This window comes from Aquila chrysaetos, chromosome 12 (genome assembly GCF_900496995.4).
Source record: "Aquila chrysaetos chrysaetos chromosome 12, bAquChr1.4, whole genome shotgun sequence".
Classification (NCBI taxonomy): domain Eukaryota; kingdom Metazoa; phylum Chordata; class Aves; order Accipitriformes; family Accipitridae; genus Aquila; species Aquila chrysaetos.
Window position 1 is genome coordinate 7,890,070 of NC_044015.1, and position 23,139 is coordinate 7,913,208.

The following is a 23,139-nucleotide window of genomic DNA, read 5'->3' on the forward strand; positions in this document are numbered from 1 at the left end:
TTGGCCGATTTAAGGGCCATTTTTGATCCGCCGCCGGGCCAGCCTGATGTTGCTGGTCCCACAGCCTTATCCCAGCCCCTCTAATCATGTCCCTTTCTTCTACGGTAAATAATATGCCCAGGATAGACTGTAATTCATCCCACGTGTACAAATTTGGTCCCAAGAATTGATCTAACCTCTCGGCTACCCCCAGGGGATCATCTAACAAACTCCCCATTTCTTTCTTAAATTCCCTTACATCCCCTGTATTAAGGGGAACTGCCACATACCCCGTTCCCGGTCCCCCCTGTCCATCCCCGCCAGGTACTAACATTTCTCGAAGAGGAAACAATCTTTCCTCTTCTCTCCTTATTTTATTGCGTGCAGACCTTCTGGGAGGGGGTGTCGGGGTCGAGGAATTACGTTCCGAATCTGACCCTTCCTGGGCCTGGACTATTTCTTGGCCTTGGAGTGGGTCCTGAGGAGGAGGAGCATAGGGAGGGGGCCAAAGGGGGTTCTCAGCATCTTTTCGAGGTTTATCTGGTCTGTTTTCCCTTAAGGCAAAGAGGAATGACAGTTCCCGGGATTGGGAAATCCATAAGGCAGCATATTCACTTTCCTCTGGGCTGGCTGGTGGTCTCTTATTGTTTACCCATATATTTAATTGTTGACACACCCAATCCTCAGAGGACCCGAACACAGGCCAGAGTACATGAGGATTGCTGAGAGGTTTTCCACCCCAAACCTCAATACAATAACTAATCATCTTTTCCTTAGACCTATCCTTTCTCCTTGGTGAACTGTCCCAATATCTTAACATCAGGCCTAGGGGACTATCTGGGGGTATGTCTGGTAACTTACTTCCCTTCCCCATCCCCATGGGTCCAGAGGGCTTGCTTTTCCTCTGTCCCATCTTCCGAGGTGCCTTTATCCACACACACACTCACTTCCCCTCGGTCGTGACTCGCTCCCTCGCGGGCTACGAGAACTGCACTACTGGAGGGTCCGCACTCGTACGATCTCAGAGAGACCTCACACACAATCACACCTCGGGATAACCACCCCAACCAAACGGCTCACGCTTTATATACTCACCCGCTCCCGGGGTCTTCGTTTGGTCTTCGTGCACAAAATTTAAGGGGTCCTGCAGGTTCTTTTGCTCAGTTATCGTAATTTTAGAGGGGTTCGTGGATCCAGGGTGTGGTGACGACACCTCCTCAAGACGGGGCTATCCGGGGATAGGGCGCCTCCCCGCTTGAAAGGGTCCGCACCAAAGAACCTGGATCCGAGTCACGGCACCAAGTTTGTTATAGACGCTCGTGACAAATTGGAGGAGCCAATTTGTATTAAATAAAAGATCGAATTTATTAGCAAGCGATAAAAGAGCAAAACAGCGCTGGGCGGCCGGGGAGACAGTGCTCCGCCACAAGCTCGCACCCAAACAGGGGAAGAGCCTCTTTATTTATACAGTCTTTTTAGTCCCTGATACGTGACGGCTGGCTGGTATCTTCGGTATCTTGTGCCATCAGGTGTTAAGTGGTCGTAATTTGCCTTTAGGTGGTTGTTGGGATGAAGGCCAAAGTCTTCCTCAGCTGTTCTTTAGGTGACTCAAGTCCCATTCATGCTCTGTAAACGTCTCTCTACATATGCTAATCATCGGTACTCATGGTCTTAGATAAGTGAAGAATATTCCTTCCTCCATATGCGATTTCATGAACAAAGTTAACCCGTTCATTACAACCACCACATCCATAATTTTGGAGATTTCAACTTGTTCATTCTACATGTCCTTGATTTCCATTGATTCCTGTAACATAAACGTGTGCTCTCCAGGCATTACTCTGAGGAATATGCACTTGAATTTTGTGGGGTTTTTGTTGGTTTTTTTTTTTTTTCTTTTCCAAAAGTTATCTGTGCTCCCAATTTATTTAGTAAATCTCGTCCCACAAGAGGTAATGGACATTTCGGCATATACAAAAATTCATGCCTAACCTCTCGCTTTCCCATGGCACCAACCACCGACATAGAGAACTTACTCATAGGTTCCTTACAGCTATTTAACACAGAAGAAGTTGCCCCTGTATCTACCAAAAATTTAACAATTTCATTTCCCAGCTTGACTGGAACCAGGGGCTTGGCTGGGGCTCAGCCCCTGGTCCCCATCAATCAGAATCCTCTGTACCAATCATTAGTAAATTGGCCTCAGGGATAGGGGCAGAAGGGGGAGACCAAGTATGTTTCCCCCTCCTCCCCATTCCCTTCCACATCCCTGTCCTCTCAAGAAACCCCTTCCCCTGGAGGATGTTTGTGTTTGAGTAAATGCTGCTGCTAAAACAGCAGCCTTTTGCTTCTGATCTTTTAGTTTCTCATTTAGTTTTTCTTTTTTTTTTTTTCCCTCTAACTCTTCTCTGTTATTATACACCTTACAAGCAATCTCAATCAGTTGAGATATTGTCATTCATTAACATGTTTGAATCAAATACTGACAATTTGCATTTCTTTCTTGTTTCATAATCATTTCTTAAAGCAAAGAACATATCCACATACGGGATTTCATCTCACTTATCTTGCCTTCTAAAAAACAACATTAGCTATAAAATGGTATTATAATTAAAAGTTCCCGTTTCCGGCCATTTTTCTTCATCATCTAATTTATACACTGGCCACCATTGAGTACAGTACTCTTTTAATTTCTTCCTTGTTAGGGGATCCCCACCAAACTTGTTCCAATGTTTCAAATACAACCCAACAGTGAAGCTTTAATTATTCCCCCTTCCTCAGAGGAAGCTGAGTTTCCCATTTGTAAATATTCTCCAATATAACCTAATACAACAATTTAAAACAACCAATAGTACCAAAAATACAAGCACACTGAACCAAACCCAACTCTCTACCTGCACCAGTCATCACCGTACTAATGCAGGAGAGATAAAATACCTCCAACCAGCAGCTGCAATTAATCCACCAATTTGTACCTTAAACAGATACACTTTATAATATCAAAATAGCAATGTCTCTACCCCAGTTCCAACCAATCACTTACCATCCACCAGGAAATTGCCCCAGAAAAAAATCCCCCGATGCGCGCTGGAGTCCAGCTCGCGATTCCTCCGGCAGTAGCAAGCTTTGATTGAAATCCAGTTTTAAAGCCCCACCTGGGTTGCCAAAACCGTTACCTGATCAGAAAGTAACTCCCAAAACACACAAAGTATGTTTAGAGAGGAGACATTGCTTTATTCTGCGCAGGGTGCAAGGTGGAAGATTTCCACGAATCGAGCACACCTACTGAGGTTTTCAGTCCATACTTACACACTATAGTTAAAGCACCATGCCTATCTAATACGTATGTTCCACCTAACTATTGCATATTCATTATTCTGAGCAAGCATGACGTTGTTCTCTTGAGCGATCATCCCAGAGTCGTCTGCACCTGCGGGGGTCTCTGGTGGTAGTGGGTGGTCGTTTGGGGAATACCCCTAATCCTTTCATCCTTTGATGGGCATCCATCATCTGAGAACACCAGGGGCTTTGTTTCTCTCGCCAACCCCTCGTTTCTCAATGCGGAAGGAGGATGTATGTCCTTAATTAGCAAGTCTATGACTCTGAAATGTCCGTTATCTGGTGCCTTGACTATTATCCAAACACTCCTTAAGCATCCTCTATTATAAGCAGAATCTTAAACTAGATAAGCTTCACCTTTAGTACACTAAACAGTCGTTGAATAGCAAGCATATCACACTTCTCATGTTTTAGTTTTGTTTTTTTCTTTAAGCTATCCCCACCTTCTCATTTGTTAATCAGTCTTTCGAAGGCTTAAGGCAACAGGTAGAGAAAACCGGGAGTGGAGTTGAGCCGGGAAGGAGGGTGGGACAGAGGGAAGGGGTTCTAAGATTTGATTTTATTTCTCATTATCCTTGTTTTGATTTGGTTGGTAACCAATTTTGTTTTTTCCCCAAGTTGAGCCTGTCTTTTGCCCGTGACCATAAGTGGTGAGTGATCCCTCCCTGTCCTTGTCTCAACCCACGGGTGTTTCTTTATATTTTCTCCTCCCCATCCCACCAGGGGTGGGGGAGAGGGAGAAGCTGCTTCGCAGTGCTTTGTTGCCCGCTGGGCTTAAACCACAACACACATGATTTTAACAAAGGAGTTCTGTACATTTTCAAAAGTTCATAATGAAAATAAGATCACTTAAAAACACGGTAATGTTTTTAACACAACTCCTCATTTCCTAAAAACTTCTTGTAGTCTAGATCCAAACCATGCTTAAGAAGTTTGTAAAAACTTTTATAGATACAGCTGTGATTTTGCTGAAGTGGGAGAACACAATTAATTCCTAAGTCTTCAATATCATACAACTTGCCCTCTTACCTTAAAAGGTCATCAACCGGGAACCAGGGATAGATACAGCCTAATTTGTTAGGCTCAAACTTGACATTAGGTCCCTGTTTCGACACTTGAATCCAAATACTGATACTAATTATTGTAACCTTCTGGATTTACTGCCCTAGAGGTGCATAACCAAAAGCATATCTCAGGATTTTAAAACTGGGGTTTCTTCCTTCAAAACAGAACACACAAGTTTATCTCATACAGCAAGGCTGTAATCAGAAATAATGACATAAATGGTAACCACAGACAGAAGCTCACATCCTGTCCCCACAGGGTCTAAGCAGTAGGACTGGAGAAAGGCTGAACAAAGTTGTGTATGTTCCAGTTCACTTCACCCTGCAATCAAGGCCTGATCTCAAAGTTCCACTTAGATGTTTCTTCCCCAGGAAAACGCTTCTTGGTAAAAAGCCCTCGAACACCAGGGCAAAGAGCTTGCTTGGTACTCAAAGAAAGAACAGCAGCTCAGGAGACCTGATCTGAGAATACAGATTAATAGAGGCCCTTATGTATAGGTACTGAAGTCTGCTTCCCAAAAGTCACTTTATTACTATTCTAACAGAGCTATTATAAAAAAAATTAAAAAATAGTTGAAACCATAACAACAGTTAAAGCAAATTGACAGCCAACAAAGGAGAGAGAGGAGGGGAAAACAACAAATACCGACTTCTCTGTGCTATAATACCATAATCCCTTCAGATTCAAAATGCAAGGGACAGGGAAACCCTCCCTTGTTAAGACAAAAATAATATGTCTCTTATTTTAAAAACAAGAGAGCACCTAACAAAAGCCTCCATCTCACTTTTGACAACTTAAGATTTCTAGAATATCTTGTATTCCTTTTTAGCTCTAGAAGCAAAATGACAATGAATGGGGGTTTTGCATGTTTCATGGCCAACTGTTAATTAAAAAAACCCAAGGAATATTAAAATATTTCAAAGTGAAAGATATTAAGATGCACAAAATAAAATACCTCAGTTGCTCAAGCAATGCTCTACCATTTGAGCATTCACATTTGTAACATTTGCCATCTCAAAGTTGGAAAATAGCTACCTACTGAAAAAAAAGAGCTGACAAGTGGTTTTAATTTTGTTCCCAGTTCTTCATGCACTGCTCCTGGCATAAAATAAAATGTATTCTTCTCAGTTACCTTTTTTTTTCCCAGTGGTTCATCAGATTTTCTCAGAAACATATTTCAAAATTAAATAATTAATACTTGGTGCCCAGTTGTAATCAGTTGACTGACTCAGCTGATAATCAAGGAAGCTTTTCTCTTCATTTCACTTAACACTCAGTAACAGAAAGAGTCTCTGTCTGACATGGCTTCAAGGTAATTCAAATGAAAATGTTTGCTACTTCTTAGCTGTGTTAATATTTATCAAGAGCTCATTCCTCCTGGTGACATCTGCGGTCCCACTAGTTCTGAAGGAATAGACTTTACAACGGTTCATAACCTGTGCTGCCACGCGCAGCCTACGGAATAAGAATCCAAATGAACAAGCAGCGCCTTGTCCCGCTCCTCTAGCCTGTCCTTGGCAATCATCAAATTCTGACTCAGTTAACACTGGAACCAGAGACATAAAACTAATGAAACAATTTAACTTTTTCTCCTTGAATATCACCTATGATCTTCTCAAAACTAATAATGCAAGCTATGCTTCGGGTTATTTGGTAATATATATCACCAGTAGACTATTTTTATTAGTTACTAGTATCACTAGATAGAATTAACTGTAGATGTTCTTCTCTATACTTCTATCAGTAAAATTAAATCCCTCTCTGTTGCTTAACAGCTTTTGCCCAAAGTGAGAACAATTAGAGGAAAATTCTTCGCAGAGAAAGTCAGTAAGTCTCTGGTTCCTTGCTCTGCTGAAATATTTTTCTAGCCCAAAGGAGGCCAGTCATTTGCATGGTAGGAATAGATTTATTATCTAGGTAAGTGATAATATCTTCACAGAACAGAAGTAGTTTCCTCATTTCTGTTCATCTAGCCATGAGCCATGGCTAAATTAAGGGGGGAAAAAAAAAAAAAAAAGAAAAAAAGGTAATTTTTGCTGGAGGGACTTGGATAGCAGGTACACATAATAGACTGATGGCGAGACAAATCACAGATTTACCCCAAATTTTGCAATCCAGCAATAAAGCACAGCTGAGTTCTACTGTAAGTCACTCCTCACACAGGCATTAAAACTGTGTGTGACTTAGCACTGATCTATTTGGCATTTTGGGTCTGCAGCTGTTTTGTAAAGATACAGTCTTCCCCCCTGCCTTTTTTTTTTTTTTCCTAAAAAACTCCAAACAGCAGTAGCCATGTGATTACAGGAGATTTGGGGTGAAAAGTTATTCAACATCCTGCTTTTGGATTTTATTTGTATCTTAAACAAGAAAGCTACACATACGTGAAAGTACAGCATCATGGGTCTCTTATCTAAGTCCCACAATAATCGGCAAACTTGAAAACTATTCATTTCTTGGTGTTGCCTTTCACGTAGTGTTTAAAGGGCTGCGGGCAGGTATTTGAGGATCCTAAATATTATTTAGTATTTATTTTCCACAGGGCAAATGTGACATGAGCAGGTAATCCAACATGCCTCAGTTCACACGGTCTTGATGCCAGCCGCAATGCCAAACAGGTAGAAGCTTTGGGAAGTTCAGCAGCAGGGCCGCTGCAGGGATGTCCCCCGGCGTGACGCTCGCTGCTACCAAGTGGGCACCTTCTGTCCCAAAGTCATGCCAACCTCGCTTCCCTCGTCCTCCTTTAGCTCCTGCTACGCTGAAGCCATACGGAGGCAGGTGGGTCACACGGGTGATGTAAACCCCTTCCCACAAGGCTTTAATGATCCCTGAGCCCCAGGCCTGGGAGTCATGGTTCACCTTGCAAAGAAAAAATCACGTGGGTAAAAACTCGTGTGGGTCAACACTCCCATGGAGGAGGAAACACTCGCGGCGGGGGACAAAACTAGCATGGGAAAAACACTCACATGAAGGGAAAAATCACATGGAGAAAAAACTCGCAACGGGAGCAGGGGGAAAACTCATGTAGGCGATAAACTCACATGGGTGGGAATTGCAGTGGGGGAGAAATCGCAGAGGGGGAAATTCATGTGGGAAAAACACTCATGAGGGGAAAAATCATGTGGAGGAAAAAACTCATGATGGGAGTGGGGGGGAAACTCGCGGGAGGGAAGGGGGAACACGAAACACACAGGGAGGGGGGGAAACGCAGGGGGGGTGCACCGAGGTGGGCAATTGACAGTCAGGGGCTACACCCAGGATACACCCAGCTACACCCAGGATAATCCACAGCAGGTAACTCACTTGGGATAACCCGACACAGATAATCCACTCTGGATAATTGACCCACACTGAATAATCCCCACCAATGGGTGGGGTTTTTTTGCTTTTCCATAGTATAAAGATTGAGGTTTTTTGCTTTTTCTAAAATTTTCAATTTGGTTTTTTTTCAGCACTTTTCCACAACAACAACAAAAAAAAATTATTTTTGGTTTTGTGCATGAAAATGGGGGGTTTGCTTTCCAGCTGCACAAATCCAGGCAGACTTGACTTTTCTGGGAACCTCAAACTGTTATTTTTTTTCCCTATTGCAGACCCAGAATCAGGGGTTTGGGGGTATTTTTGTGCTATGGTGGTGGCTCCTGCTCTGTGCGCATGGCCCCACAGGGGAAAGTCCCTGTTTGGGGGAAATTGGCCCCAAACTGGGATGGGAAAAGGGGGAAAAGGGGGAAGGGGGAGCTTTTGAAAGTACTTTTATATCTGCAAGCAGAGCAGGGGTGTCAAGTTTTTAAAGCCTTTCTATAAATAGGGTTTCTTTGCATTTTAAAAACCTTATACATCATAGATATTTGCACTTATGTATCTATTTACACATAGATATATTTAGGGAATATGTATGGTTTACCTATATTATCTATTCCACTTATAATATAGAATATCTGTTTAGACTTCTTATCTCTATTTACACTTTTCTATATTTACACTGATTGTATAGAATGATGCCTTTAGCCAGACTGCACATGCTTCAATGCAATCTTCAGTTTTCAGCTTTCATACACAGAAGAATACTAGGAAAACATTTTATTTACATTTTTGTGGGAATGGACACAAAGCCAGACAAGAAAAAGAGATCCTACCTAATGCCTAGTTTTCAGACATGTATTTTTCTGTATAACGCTGAAGTTAAGAGAAAGAACAATTAGATAAAAAATTAAAACATTGTCTCTGCATGTAGAATACTTTACGTAGAATGAAAAAGCTACCACAGCAGATTTCTCTTTGGTGCATCCAACCACAAGCGTCATGGTAAGTGATTATTTATTTCTTCAATTTTTATTAAATTAGACAAATCATACAAACAAGTGTTCTGGGATAACATATTTGAAAATGCTTCTCATTTTTCCTGTGAGTTATTTCTCTCTCTGCTTTTATGATTCAATCTAGCACAATGTTATATTGTTATTAACAGTAAATAGCCATTGTTGTTGTCAAACCATTTAAATTACATACACACTTGAGATATTTCATAAATCTGTCTCTAAAAGAAACATGCAAGATAATTTAAAAACCCTTACTGTACCCAAGACACCTACCACACCTTTATTTAAAAGCCTGCTGCCCTGTAATAAAAAAAATAGACAGATAAGATGGTTTTTTCTCCCTTAATGAATTTGTGTTGTCTGCTATTCACCTCAAGTACTTTGCAGATTGTTAGTTAATAACTAATTACAGATTTCTTTTTCCTAAAAGTGAACTTTGACTGATTTTTCTGTCACTTTTCTTTATTATCTTTTTGTCCTTGAAGAACTCCAAATGCCTTCCTGCTGATGAAGTCTCTAAGATCTTTTGTGTTAGCTGAAATAACCAATCTAAATTCTTTTTATAAATTTCTCATTTTCTGTTAGAGGATGGTTTTTGCCACCAGATGGCAATAAAAGATGGGTATGTTTGAGGAGTAGTCTCACAACAGAAGATACTTGCATTAAAGCTCAGCAACTTCAATAGAAGAGAACATCTGCAAGATTTCAGAAAAAAAAATCAGAATGTCTTTTGAACCTCATGCTGATTTACTTTCCACTTAGTGTTCTAATTCACGGAACTGAAACAAGTGTGGATATTGTATATATGACTCATTCATCTGAAAATGTCCACCTCAATAATGATTTTCAAAATCTGTTAATCTGCTACTTCTTTAGCAGAGACCAAAGCGAGACCATGAAGAAAATCTGAAATTCCTCCAAACACAGTCATCAAAATGAGGAAAATAACCCTCCTAGAGCCAAGATATTTTAACATGTAAATAACAAAAACCAGGATTTATATAGCAGGTGATGTATTTCTAACAAACAGAAGACCTACAACAAAGGCTTCACCCAAAAGCTAAGTACATTTTTTGTTGTCACTGCTGTTTAAAAAAACATACTATCCAGTCTCAAGAAATCTAGATAATTATTTCACTTCCACAGGCAGAAGAAAGCACAGCAAGAGGAAGAACAGATTGCCTAAGGTTATACATCAGGTGTGGCAACAGAAAAAAAAAAAAGAAAAAAAAAAAGGAAAAAACCCCCTCCTCTCAAGACCTTCTCAGGCATTTCAAGTCATTACCTTCCCAAAGTACTCAACAGCACCATTTAAAAGTATCTATTAACTCCTACAAAACACATTTAATCTTACTGATCCATTAGATCAAAGAATCACAAAGCTAGGAAGCATACTGAAAGTTGTGAAACAAAAATTTGGAATGTTTAAGAAATAGGCTTTAACAAATAAATAATAAATAAACTAGGAGAATACATAATGCATTCCTCCTCCTGAAAAGGAATCATAAGTAAGAAAGTGAGAGACCAGCACTCTCCACTCATTGTTAACTGCTGAAATACCACAACAGTTTAGCATCTAGAACAAATGCTGTCTGGTGAGAAAGAATGAGCTCCCTGTATCTTACGCAGCAGTCAAATACTCAAAGAACCAGCATGTCTTTTGCCTGAATTTAGACATCAGACTCTCAGAAAATAAATGGCCTTCACATCCAACTTCTCACCCAGGAAAAGAGCAGGTGCAATTCCTCCCACATACATCCTCTGAATGGCTAAGCTAATTTATCACAGCTGTCTTGCCTGCCTTGTAAAACCTGAAGTTCACCATAAGACAGCCTCCCAGCTAACAGCACCCTGTCCACACTTGTGCCTTCTAAAAACTCACTGAATTGCATCTTCCCAGATGGGACTATTTTCTCCAAAAACATTCTCTACTCTGAGCTCCTTCGGAAACTAGCAACAACAAAAGCACAAGAGTCTTGTTAGACCTGACACTAGATATTCCCAAGGCTGGGGAATTGCCCAGGGCCAAATGCAGTGACCAGAGAGAAGAGTATCAAGCTGCACTTGGATTACTTAGCAAGCTTGATGTCAGATGGGAACTTTTTTTCAGTTGTGACTTCTGGGTGGGAAACAAAGCTACTTTACCAGAACTTAGGCCTGTTTATTGCAGAACAAAGACTGCATGCTTATTTGGTTCTATTCTCTCTTCCAGCAAGACATCATATATGCCATTTTTCTTCAGGAGAAGAGGAGCAACTGAACCAAAACCATGAGATGAAGAATAAGAATGAAAAATTGTGACCCTACCTACAAGACTGCCAATGAACTACTTTGGGACAAATAATGAGTATCAGCCTCTCACTGCAAGAAGAAAGCCACCTTGGAGCCTCAAAGTATTTACAAGATGGAGATTTTTTTTCCCCTCTCTCCTCTAGCCAGTACAGTAATTTATTGAATACAGGCCACATTTACAATTTTATGTGGAATGCAGCTGGGCAGTCCCAAATGAGACTCAAAGTAGGATAGTCAAGAACAAGTCAGAGTCCTTCAGAGGACTGTAAATTATTTTTAACATCCATATTTTGATTTATTCTATGCTACTAGGTATTTCTCACATTATCAAACTCTGAGGAAAACAGTCACAACTACTAAAGACTACTTGTCAGCTGCAATATTTAATTAAAACCTTTGTCTTTGCCTCCAAGATTTCAGCAGAGTACAGTATTTGCATGGATGTGGAAGTGCAAATGGCATAAAGCCATTCAGGAATTGTACTGTTCCCACCAACAAATGTTAGTGATTAAAGGACGTCAACAGGTCACTACAAAACAGCTTTGTACTAATTACACAGAATTTTTAAAGAAAGAGGAAGCAAACAAATTTTTAAAAAAATAATAATCCACATCTCATGAGATAAATCCCTTAGTATTGAATTATTTCATGTTACCCGTTGCATATTCACAGCGGTAACAGCTCTTTACCCAGATGTGCCAGATGTTGGAGAGGCCCTGATAACTCCTCACAACAAAATCCTGCTGCACCCTTCCATGACATGTCCAACCCTAATAATGAGTGGTCAAAGTTTCCTCTTACTTGGGTGTGCACAAATGCTTCAGCTGCCAATCTTTTTCCCTTAGTGCAATGACTCAAAGTTAAATGAAGCTTTAACCTCCTCTGTCAATCAAATTCACATTCCAAAAAGATTCTCAGCCAGTTCCAAAACATTGCTAAAATATCTTGCAGTCATCTCTGCATGCCTATATAGAAAGTGTCCCCTCCCTCGCAAAGAATACTATAAGGTTAAGAATAGTTACTTTCAAAAGAGCCAAGAAAGATCCTAGGATTAGAGATCAGTCAAGCTTGCTACAGCAGCAAGAAGCTGATACAGTCCTCTAATTACTTTCTATAACATTTTAGATAATTATGGACTTGATAAAAATCACTCCAGCGCCTGCTTCCTGTAAAAGAACACTGTGCTTCTCTAAACAGTTTATTTTCTTTTTTTAACATTAGTTCAGAAAGATAAAGGTGGCTTAAAAGATAAAGCTATTTGGAATTTCACCACCAAAAACAACAGCAGCGGAACAAAGTTTAAAGAAAGTAACAAAATAATTAAAGCTTGCATTTTAAAGGTCTTGGCATCTAATCCCAAACAAGAAATACACAGGATTTCCTAAAGGGAGAAATATGTCTTGACATCCAGTAAACACAAAATTAGGCTCAAGCTCAGTTCTTCAGAATTTTTGAAGTTTTTGCTGTGTTACTAAGTTATAACGAAGAACTACTTTTCAGCAGAGAAAGTACCTAGAGGCCTGCCTAAAGCTAGTAATACTATGTGAACGTATTAATGGGGAAAATACCAGGAAGAGAGAAGCCCTTTCATTGCCCCCTTAACCCAAGGACAATGATGATTTACAAAATAGGGCAATACAGACCAGTCGGGCTAAGTTTAGGACAGATGTCTAAGAATCAGTATTTAACCACTTGAGGTTAGAGTGTAAGAGTTTACTTACTAATTCGTATGTCCCAGCAGTTTAGTCATTTTGTTAGGAATGCCAGCACAGAGCTTGATTCTTTTCTTTCTTCTGCTCTTACATGGTGCTGGGAAAATTAGATGAAGATTCTCCATAGCTAGGCCTTATTGATGCATTTCTGCATGCTCTGTCAGAGATCAAAAGCCAGATATGCAGAAATGGCAAGAGTTCATTTCTCCAACCAAAACAAACTTCATCTTTTAATATAAATATATATAAAGCACTACAAGCATATTATACACTTGAAAGTCCTAAAGTTTCTAAGCTGAGAATACAGAAATACTGGATTCCGCAGTTTTTCCTTTCTCTTCCACAGTATAAACACCATGGAAAATTTCACAGAGGCCTTGAAAGTATGAATGTGCTTTAAAAGCAGTAATTCAGAAAAAAACCTGGAGCCTAGGCAGACTGAAGTCTACCTTTCCGCTGAACAACAAAAAGACCTTTTAGGAAAAAAGTGCACAAAAAAACTTAAATACACTTCACACGTAGGGACAGACTAATGTTCTATGGGCAGATTCAATTTTGTTTCTTCCGCAGTTTCATCACATTCCATAATTTAAAGAGCACTTTTTATTTTTAAATGCTGTTTCAGGTGTTATTTCATTTCTTTTTACTATTTTAAGTAAAGTCAACAGTAATCCAGTGATTTTGTTGCTTACATTGGTTTAGAAGCAACAACAACAAAGAAATTTGAACAATGGAAAACCATAGCTGCTTTTATATATGCTAGGAAACTAAGCTACACAACAGCACATTAAGTGCCCCTTGGAAGAGTACAAAGTGGTGAATTCTGATGAAAGATCTTAATACACCACATAGCTCAGTGGTATACAAATACTGTATTTTTATTTTTGACCAGGCAAATACACAGAAGCCTCGTTCTCCCCCAGTCTACCTTCTGCTCTATTTAGTGCAGTGAGCCCAACCAAAAAAGACAAGTCACAAAAACAAGCTGTGTGGAATCAAATCTGTGTGCACTGGAGCAAGAGTTAAAGATAGAAGTACAGCAATTTTGGTGTGTTAACTAATACAACTGTAAAGTTCATCAAGAAACAAATAAATCAAAGCTAATTTCTAAAACACTTTGTATGTAACACTGTTTCTCCACTGTTTCAAGTCTGATCTTGGATTAAATTTACTATGTACTCTAGGATTTAGATTTTACTGTTTTCCCAGATAGGACAATGAAATTAGTTGGTCCTGGGCATAGTTTTGAGGCAGCGGGCCTTTGTTCCAGACTGTCTAGTTGCACCTTTCTTCACACTGCTTAAGTTTTCCTAGAAATTTTTTTCCTCCTGCTGAAGTACATCAGCACTTTGTCCAGCCATTGAAGCAAAAAGAGAAAGAGGTTACCTGTTTTGGCAGTGATGAGTTGCAGGACCAATGGTCGTCTTGTTACAATTCCAGAACCTCGTGGAAGAAAATCCCTAGAAACATTAAAAAAAATAGTTACTACCCAGAAAGCACTGTCCAGTTATATAAGATATTGGACTAAATTGGAACCTCCTCTATACCTTCAGCTGTGATGAAAATGGAAAGTTGGTGGGGACGGATTTACATCAAACACTAGTATAAAGCAGGGCTGTTAATTTTGGTTTGAGATAGCAGTAGGTCACTAGACAAATACATATTAAAACTAAATTACTGTCTCAAAGGCATTACCAATTCTCTTTCTTCATAATCACCACATATAACATTTCAAAACTCACTTTGCGTAGTAAGAGTACCCGAAGCCATGCCCACATTTGTTGGGCTCTCTAAATAAATGTGTCCTCACCCTATACTTGATTTGAAGAGGATATGGGCATATGAGCACACACACTCTCACTCACCACATCAGAGCTCTGGCCAAACCAAATTGCCACCATGTTATCAATTAATATGTATAATATGATTGAAATAACCAGGGAACTGCTAAAGTCCTCTGTACAGCCCCCATCAGTTAATATTTAAAAATAGGGAAACAATAACTAGGCATGATTTAGGGTTTAGGAACTAACTATTAGACAACAGGGCTTTATGTTTATGTCAGAAAAGGTAATGGACTGTGGTCTGGTCAATAAACCTTGAAGAACTGCTTGGAACTGCCAAGACAGAGTAAGAAGTAGGTAAAAGGTAATTCCTACAGGGGGAGATCGTGACCACCGACTCATTGACCACCTACTCACATGATACTACCTACTCAAAAGAAGACAATGAAAGAAGAAGACAGAGTCTGTGCACTAATTTACGTGAGAGGCGAAGAAGAAATAACCAATCATTATGGGAAATAATAATGAATATGTATTACTTAAGCATATAAATGTGGGAATTTTTGAGACAAAGGTGCGCTGTCTTGAGACAGGCACCCATTCATGCGCATCAATTAAATTAATTTCAAAATACCTCAACTCTGTGTGCTATTGGTTTGCACACTGGGTAAACGAACCCCATTTGTGGGACAACAAGCACTCTGCACCTCCTCTTTCACACACTTCTGCCAGTTCAAATCCCCAAATAACTTTTCTAGCAACACTTCCGCCCAGAAGTTTTTAAGTAAAAGCTGAACCCTGCAAGTACTCTAGGACAGCAGGAAGGAGCGTCCTTGGACCAGAAAGCAAGCAACGAAGCAAAGACAGCAACTCTGTCGTATCATTATGCACCCCCATGATCCTTTCCATGCATCCAAGGACAGAGGGATCCCTATGCCAACTGAAACCCTAGAAAAACTTTGAACCAATGTTGCAAATATTCTGGTAAAGAAATCAAAATTTAATCACATAAAAGAGTTTGGTTTGATTAAGAAGTAGAAAATTGTGAAGCATAGGTATGGGAGTGTTAAGTTTGAAATGTAGTCATAGGAACTTAGGAACTTTAGAAAATGTACTATGTGTAACCATAAGAATTCAAGTATTGTCTAAAATCAGTTAACCACAGAAACTTTGACAAAGATTTGTTGATTTGTAGTGTTTTGGTTTAGGAAACTAAGGAAACCCTTATGGACTCCAGTTTGCTGCTTGGAAATCCCTTACCCTTCCGACCTCGATCTAATTATCAAGGATTCTAATCAGTAGAGTTAAGTGAGATTAACCAATGATTGTTTTAACATAAGAATATTACTAAGATGGTATGACTGAAGGACCAATTATTAGAAAGGTTACATTTAAGAATAGACATAGTATGCATTTTTATGTAAATTAATATAGATGATGGGGAGAATTGTACTGCGCAGAATCCCCTAAGAGAGGTCAAGAAGCGGACAAGTGAGGAAGACTATGGAAGCCCACCAGAGGGCTTCTGAAAACCACCAGAGACCTTCACTGCGCCTGCATGAAGAGACATTTACATATGCTAATGATTTATCGGAAAGTTAATGATTATGTATAACATTTTCCAGAAATTTAGTGAATATGTATAACAGGTGTGTATTTAACCTGCACAGTTAGACTAGACAGGTGCACATGATAGGTAGAGCAATCCCCCGTGTGCCCAGCGCTGCAATAAAGGAGTGCCTGCTTCTTAACTTCTCATTGCTGTTAAGGAGTTTTATTCCGGATTTTGGCAACACCAATTGTTAGTTGCAAAACCAATGATCAGAACCCAAAGCAAAATAACAAACTTTTTTCCCAGGGTCTTCCCCAGTTGCCATACCTATTAAACTCCTATAAACCTTGAGATAAGGTTCAGTGAGGGGCTTTGAAGAGTGCTCCCTTCAAATAAGCATCTTCAGAGGAATAAAATTCACAGGTAAACACACAGTTTCACGATCAGCTTAAACTCATCAAAATCCCCTCCTTTTTCCTGCCTTAGCAGGGATACTGAATCACCTTTTTGCCTGGCTCATCTCTCTGGCTCAGGTGAAAAGCAATGCAGCAAATGGTTAGGGCATGAATTTTCAGTCAAATCGCAGAGCTGATCTGGGTGACCGTGTTGTCACATGTGCTAGTGCCAGTACAAAGGGTGAGGCAGGAATGTGCAGTGTGTTCGGGAGGGGTGGGAAGAAGGACAAAAGAGTCAAAGGAAGAAAGATAGAGCCCTGCCAGCCCTTTAGACAGAACAGCTTAGATGGGTCTCCTCAAGCCACTTGAGAAACCACATCTTACCTATAATCATTGCCTATCTCCATACTGACCTTGTGCTACTTAACGGATGCCTGATTTTATCAGTTCCTTTAAGGCAGCACACAAACCTACAAGGTTTAAAACAAGCTTAAAGGGTACATCTATGAAAAATAAAACACACAACTATTTCATCAAATTTCAGGATATTACTTGTGCAAATCAGAGCATATCAGGCCTGAGGAGTCCCAGGTCAAGACAGACTCAGGAATGCAACAACAGTGAACCTCTTTCCACAAGCGCCAACAAGGTAACTAAGCTTCAGCAGCCTGCAGAAGAGAAATAAGGCAACTCTACCCATGATACAAACTCTGAAGATTTCCTTCCCAACCTAACAGCTAGACATAAAATAAACAAATAAATAAATAAAAATCACATAAGCAAGCAGCTCTAAGGCTCTGAGGAACAAGACTGGCTGTCAGCTGTGCCCCACCATTTTAGAACTCCCCAGCATTTTGAATGAAACAATGTTAATTTCTAGATAAAATTCTCACTTTCTCAATACCTGTTAATGTGTGCTTACAGTGTGATTGGTTACTCTGCAAGCTAAAGCACACCATAAAAGGAGAGGCTCTTCAAACAGAAGCCTGCTCATTAACTTCTATACTCAAATACAGATCTGCAGGCAAAAGTACAATTAATTAGGAATTCAAGTAATCTCTAAAACAAAGAGAATGCAAAAACATCACACAAACTGATTTATATCTGCTGCAATGTTTTACAACACTCGAGACAGCAAAAGGATACAAGAACTAGCTGAGAGAGACACTAAAAGCCTTCAAAAGGTCTATCGCAGTTTCAGTACCTACCAATGGAGAGAAACCTGTGTCTCAGTGAGTGCCATCTAGTGATATCTTCTCATGGGGAGGAGGAGAAAATTTTAATAGAAACATACTCATTTCTCTGTATGCCCTGAAATGACAGTAGCCCAGAACGTAGAAAACGCCTACTGAGATGACAGTTTCATACTCTGATTTTCAAACATTTCAGATCTTATTTAAAAAAAAAAAAAATTTCATTAAGAAGCTAAAAGCAACTGCCATTCAAAACAAACATCACACAAAACCTAGGGTCCTCTACAGCACCACATGAGGCAGTAAAATCCTTCTCCGGGGAGTCAAAGGCTGAAAAGGCTTATTGATTTTCTGATCCAGACTAAGCACATTCAGAGATAAAGAACACTGCATTAATCCAACTCCTAGTTATACAACACTGACCTTCCCTCAACAGCAAAATTAGAAAGAAATGTACAACAACAATTTTCCTTCAGAACGTTCTCTTAACATGTCCAAAATAGATAGCATTTGATAACGCTCTCTAACAAATTGAACAGTTGTCGAAAACCTCATCGTCTGTTCAAGCAAGCATCAGCAGAGAGAGGTTCCTGCTTGGTGAGAGGGCAACCTGTGTTGATCACATAAACAGCTAAACAGTGTGCAGCAGCAGGACATAAAGCTACTGCTTCAGATGTGCAGTTTGAAGAGGAAAAAAAAAGAAAGAATAAGGATAAAAAGGTGTTTATGGGGAGAGTTCAGGAAAAAACTTCCCCCCATTAACAGCTAAATGTGTATTTTACCCCTATGAAAGAAACATCGACCTCTAATAAATCTGCCCTCACAGGGACAGGGATTTTTTTTTTTTTTTTTTTTTTTTTAAGCATTTGAAATTTCAGCTTCAGCCACAAGGCAATAGCATCTGTGCACTTTCTCTGCGCAGCCCAAATCAGATGTTACAAATAAATACCCAAACTCTGCTTCTAGAAAAAGGCAGATCTTTAAACACACACAGAAGTGTAAGTCAAATCCGAGACATAACTTGCACTTTTTTAAGGAAAAGCAACATAGCACCACATTACAATTTTAGCAGCAAAGGAATCAGATTAAATACTGTAAAACTGCTTCTGCAGAAATGTCTACTTTGACATCCACAAGACAGGATGCAGGTCTTCTCCCCCTCCCCTTGATATGGAAAGCTTTCCACACAGGGTTTATTTGTGGTGCTGAAAAAAAAACACCCCACCCTATTAGGAATGGCCCCACACCCTCATTTTTCCCTAAAACATCTACCTAAATAAAATGTTTTTTAAAGAAGAAAAAAAAAAAAAAACACAAACCACCACAAAAAGCTTCAGCAGCAAGAAATATGATAGGACTGAACACAGCCAAGTTACAAAGGTTCCTTCTGACCAAAAGAATGATGCCCCTCTATGTCCTGGTCGCACACTTAACATTCTTCTTTAAAGGACAGGCCTGAGATAGTTGCTCTTCCAAAACTTTTGGTCAGTATGTACAGATATGTTTAGTGAGAGCTGGGAGAAAAATCACATCAGAGTTGGAGCAGCTGCAAAGAAATCCATCTAGAAAAAAGGACATGCCTGAGAATTTGTGCACAAAGACACCAACAAGGGAGAGAAAAGGCTGTCTTCACAGTGGGGGGAGTGAGCCTGTGAGAGTACCTGTGTGCACAACTGCAATACCACTTAACAATAACATGGTGCAGGAAACCAGAATGAAACACACTGTGCAAGAATAAAGCTGGGAATGAAACATATGCTCCTTTAAAAGGCATGCATCCTACATTAAGAACCAAACTACTTTTACATCTTTATTCTCAGAGCATTTTCAGCAAAAGGTACACCGCTGATGACAGCTATACTGGCTCAGCAGCAAAGCTGCTGTGACATGACAGTTTGGAGACCAGCAGCAAAGCCTGTCCAGTGTTGCCTAGCCAGTACTGAATATATCAAATGCAAGCAAGATGCAAGCAGCCAGGTATTCCAGAACATTATTTCAATAACTCTTCAATCTTAAAATGCACTCATCTGCTAGAATATCATTAAATATTTTCAAGAGCAAAATATTTTCAGGGCCAAATAATTTTTACCATAAAAGCTATAAAATTACTCATGTCTTACTGCACAACATAAACTGTACTGTCTTCAGTCTCTAACAGTGCACACTTCCAGTATCAGAGATCTGGACAAATATATCTACTAAAACGTTTGTTTAATGTGTAAAGGTAACAGATACTAGTTTGAATTTGACTTGCTAAAACCCAGGTCTCAAAAACTGATGTCACAGGATGGTGAAACAAGTTACTAGTGGCCATACCAACACCTTAGCACTTTAAAATAACAAGACAGTTAGGGGTCTGATCTTTGCTACAGTAGACAACTTTACTGTAAGGAAAAAAAAAAGGGGGGGGAAGAAAAGGACATTCATGTCGCTGTATGTTGTCTTTCCTTTGTCATACCACCCTCTCTGACTGATGGTCAGAAAGCAAACAAGCTGAAAAAGTAATTAGACAACTCCTTAATGGGAAGAGTCCCATGGAAGAGATGGGAACACCCTTTCAAATTTCAGAGAGGGCAGAAACCATAGTGAAATGCTGAAAAGCAAACTAGACAGGGACTCCTTCAGTGAGGTTGTCTCATTATAATGCAGGCCTATAGCTTACAAAGAAATGAACACATATCAAACAAACAAAATATAAACATGATGTGTTCCAAAGGGATTTCCAGGTAGGTGAAGAGTTTTCATTTAGGAGCTCTCTATCACACTATCAGTATTTTTTATTTTTTTTTAAACATAAAAGAAGAGACAGACAAAACAGAAGCATCCCCAGTTTGTGGGAAGAGCAATGGTGCACCATCACTTAACACTTAATCATGGTTTCAAAAGAGTAACTTAAATCTGCTTTACTTTGCCTGTATGGTACAAGAAATGTTCTGCACTTTGATCAGTTACATGGTCAGTATTATATAGGATAAATGGTGATTAATTTACATTAATAACAATATAATGAATTCACACAAACCATAGGGGGAATACAGGAAATCAAATAATGGAGGAAAATGTCAATAATTACATAGTAACTGCAATAATTAAGAGCTAGGAACAAGTAAAACTGATAGCGATGAATTGTCAAAAAAATCGTAAGTGCCTCCAAAGAAAAAGCCTCTGCATTTTTCGCAAGGGGTAGAAACTTCATCCTGAGAAAGGGCTCAGGACAAGAGCCATAATTCTCTTACAGAAGAGCACAAATGACCCATCTAAACCTAATTCATTTTGCCAAACAGCTTTGGTAATATTACTTATAAAAGTTTTTCCACTAACCCAAAGATCATCCCAAGAGCCTAATCCTCCCTCAAATGCAGAAAGGCCATGTTCCAGGAGCAGCTAATATGAACAAGTAGCATTCCACACAGGCCTTTATTCCCAAGATTTGCCAAGGACTGCAATGCAGCTTCAATTGCAATAGGAAGCAATTATACCCAAAGTCAACAGTTTTCCTGGGCCTTTTTCCAACACAGTGTTTATTGTTTTGTCCAACTCCAGCCTGGCACACTAGGAGCACTTGTAGTCTTTGTGGCTCATACTAGCTGCTGAATGGCCATATCTTGTGCAAAAGAACACACTGTTTCACAGTGAACACCTACACACATCTATGCAGCCAAGCATCTCCCAGTTCTGTGGCAAATGCACTACAAAAGGCTTTCATTTTTCTTGCATTTATCATATTTAGCCTCAAAGTGCTACAAAAGAACAAAACAGGGAGAAGCATGGTCCAGTGTAAGCCTACAGAAGAGAGACATTAATAATTTCTAACTTCTTTCCTCAGGTTCACTTTCTAAAACCCATAAACCAAAACCAGTTAATTTATAACTAAAGAACTCTTAATGCTAAAAATACATATCTGAAGACCTATTTTGGTAGACATGTTCTTTCTATCTTGCCTGCATTTGCTCCTGTGCTCACCAACACCACAGAGGACCCTGCAGTAGATCCTTCATGCACTTTTGTTCGTTACAAAGCAAGGTACATCCAAGCGATGGGAACTGTACTTTGCATTTAAGCAGAGACTTTCTTAGGAATTAAATTCATAATGTCGAGTGAAGTACTTTCTAAGAGGAGGTTTGTCATCACTGACACTAGACATCACTGTATTTATTCTTCCTTAGTGGCTTTGGAAGCACAATTCCTCTACCCTCCAAATGACAGTACAAAGATAACCCCAGGACACATTTTCAAGAAGTCACAAAAGCTTTAATACGTTACTTCTGTTGCACTTTGATGTTCTCAACCACATATCTTCTTTTTTTTTCAGTAATACAGTAGTAATACAGTAGTATACATCACACTGATATTTGGCTATATATGCTCTTCTTCATTAGCTCAAAGTACAGAGACCAATTCTTATTGTCAATCACCACTTAATCCCTCACCTCCTTTCATTAGTTACAGAAGAGTAAATGCTTTTCGCTTTGGCACAATGTCTGTCAATCAAGAGAGTCTCCCACAGCTTTGTTCAATGGCTGCAAAATCTCAGCCTAACATAATGGGACTTGCATGAAGATGTGCAAACTAATTAATCTTCTTTATTGAAGACCAATGATACCTATCTTAATTAGGCCTACTAGGCAAGCTAAATGCATTAAGAGGCTGTAGATTTTAGTGATCTCAGATATATTAGCTCCTAAAGCTCAATACCAGTCTTTCCAGGGTTTTTTTGTAAACCACACAGCATAGATGCTAGCATCCTTATCATGACACTTTAGGTCAACTTCTCCAATGAAGTTTGGTCTCAGTTTGCAGTAACCATTCCTTCACGGTAAATCTTCCTTCAACTGAGAGATCATTTTAATTAATCTGCTGAATCAAAACACGAGTAGTAACTACACATTGCAGCCCACGCAGTTTGGGCATGTCTTTAGGGGTGAGAAACTGAGTTTCCAGACATCCTAGGGCTGTTAACTATCTCTTCCTTTCAAGCAGGGTGGGTAAACTTGGTGTCTTTGAAAAGACATTTTCCAACCCAGCGGTGTCCTTCATCACCATTGCTGAACTACTGGAACTGAACAGCCAAAGCAGGGATCCCCCCAGTTATCTTATCCATCACTTTCAGGTAAGCACACAAGTTGAATCAAGAATAATAAATTAAAAAAAAAAAAAAAAATCTTGAAATTCTTACACAGCACTACAACGTAGCAGCCTAAAATGTCTCTTTGGTCTCCCTTCCCCAACTCCTTTATGGAGTTGAGACCAACTACACAAAAATCCACAGGGGAATGGTAGAAAAAAAATCCACCCAAACAGACCTAACCATGGGAACATGGTAAGCCTTTACTCTAAAGATGAGAAATAAGGTATTTTTGAAAAGCCCTTGAAGAACTTCAAATAAGACAACAAGAGATATCAGTCATACAAACTGAGCACCTCCATAACAACTAAGTTCAGAGACAATGCTTAGGCACCACTAAGGCAAGAAAGCCAAGCTTGAGATTTCCTCTTCATGCAGAAGACTGGA

At 39.6% G+C, this 23,139-nt stretch overlaps 1 protein-coding gene across 9 annotated transcripts in view; it reads right to left on the bottom strand.

Annotated features, from left to right (window-relative positions):
- The window catches only part of DNM3 (dynamin 3), a 200,373-nt gene that overhangs the window by 167,480 nt on the left and 9,754 nt on the right, over positions 1-23,139 (bottom strand). For 7 of the 9 annotated variants that reach the window (XR_003925936.1, XM_030032130.2, XM_030032131.2 and 4 more), the window contains exon 2: positions 14,090-14,163. Coding sequence is in view for 6 of the 9 variants with exons in the window: in XM_030032130.2 (XP_029887990.1) it covers positions 14,090-14,163 (74 nt within the window). In the remaining 3 variants the exon portion in view is untranslated. Of the gene's footprint in view, positions 1-12,712; positions 12,861-14,089; positions 14,164-23,139 lie in introns of all 9 variants that reach the window. The other 2 variants (XM_030032132.2, XM_030032133.2) reach the window with 1 other exon arrangement.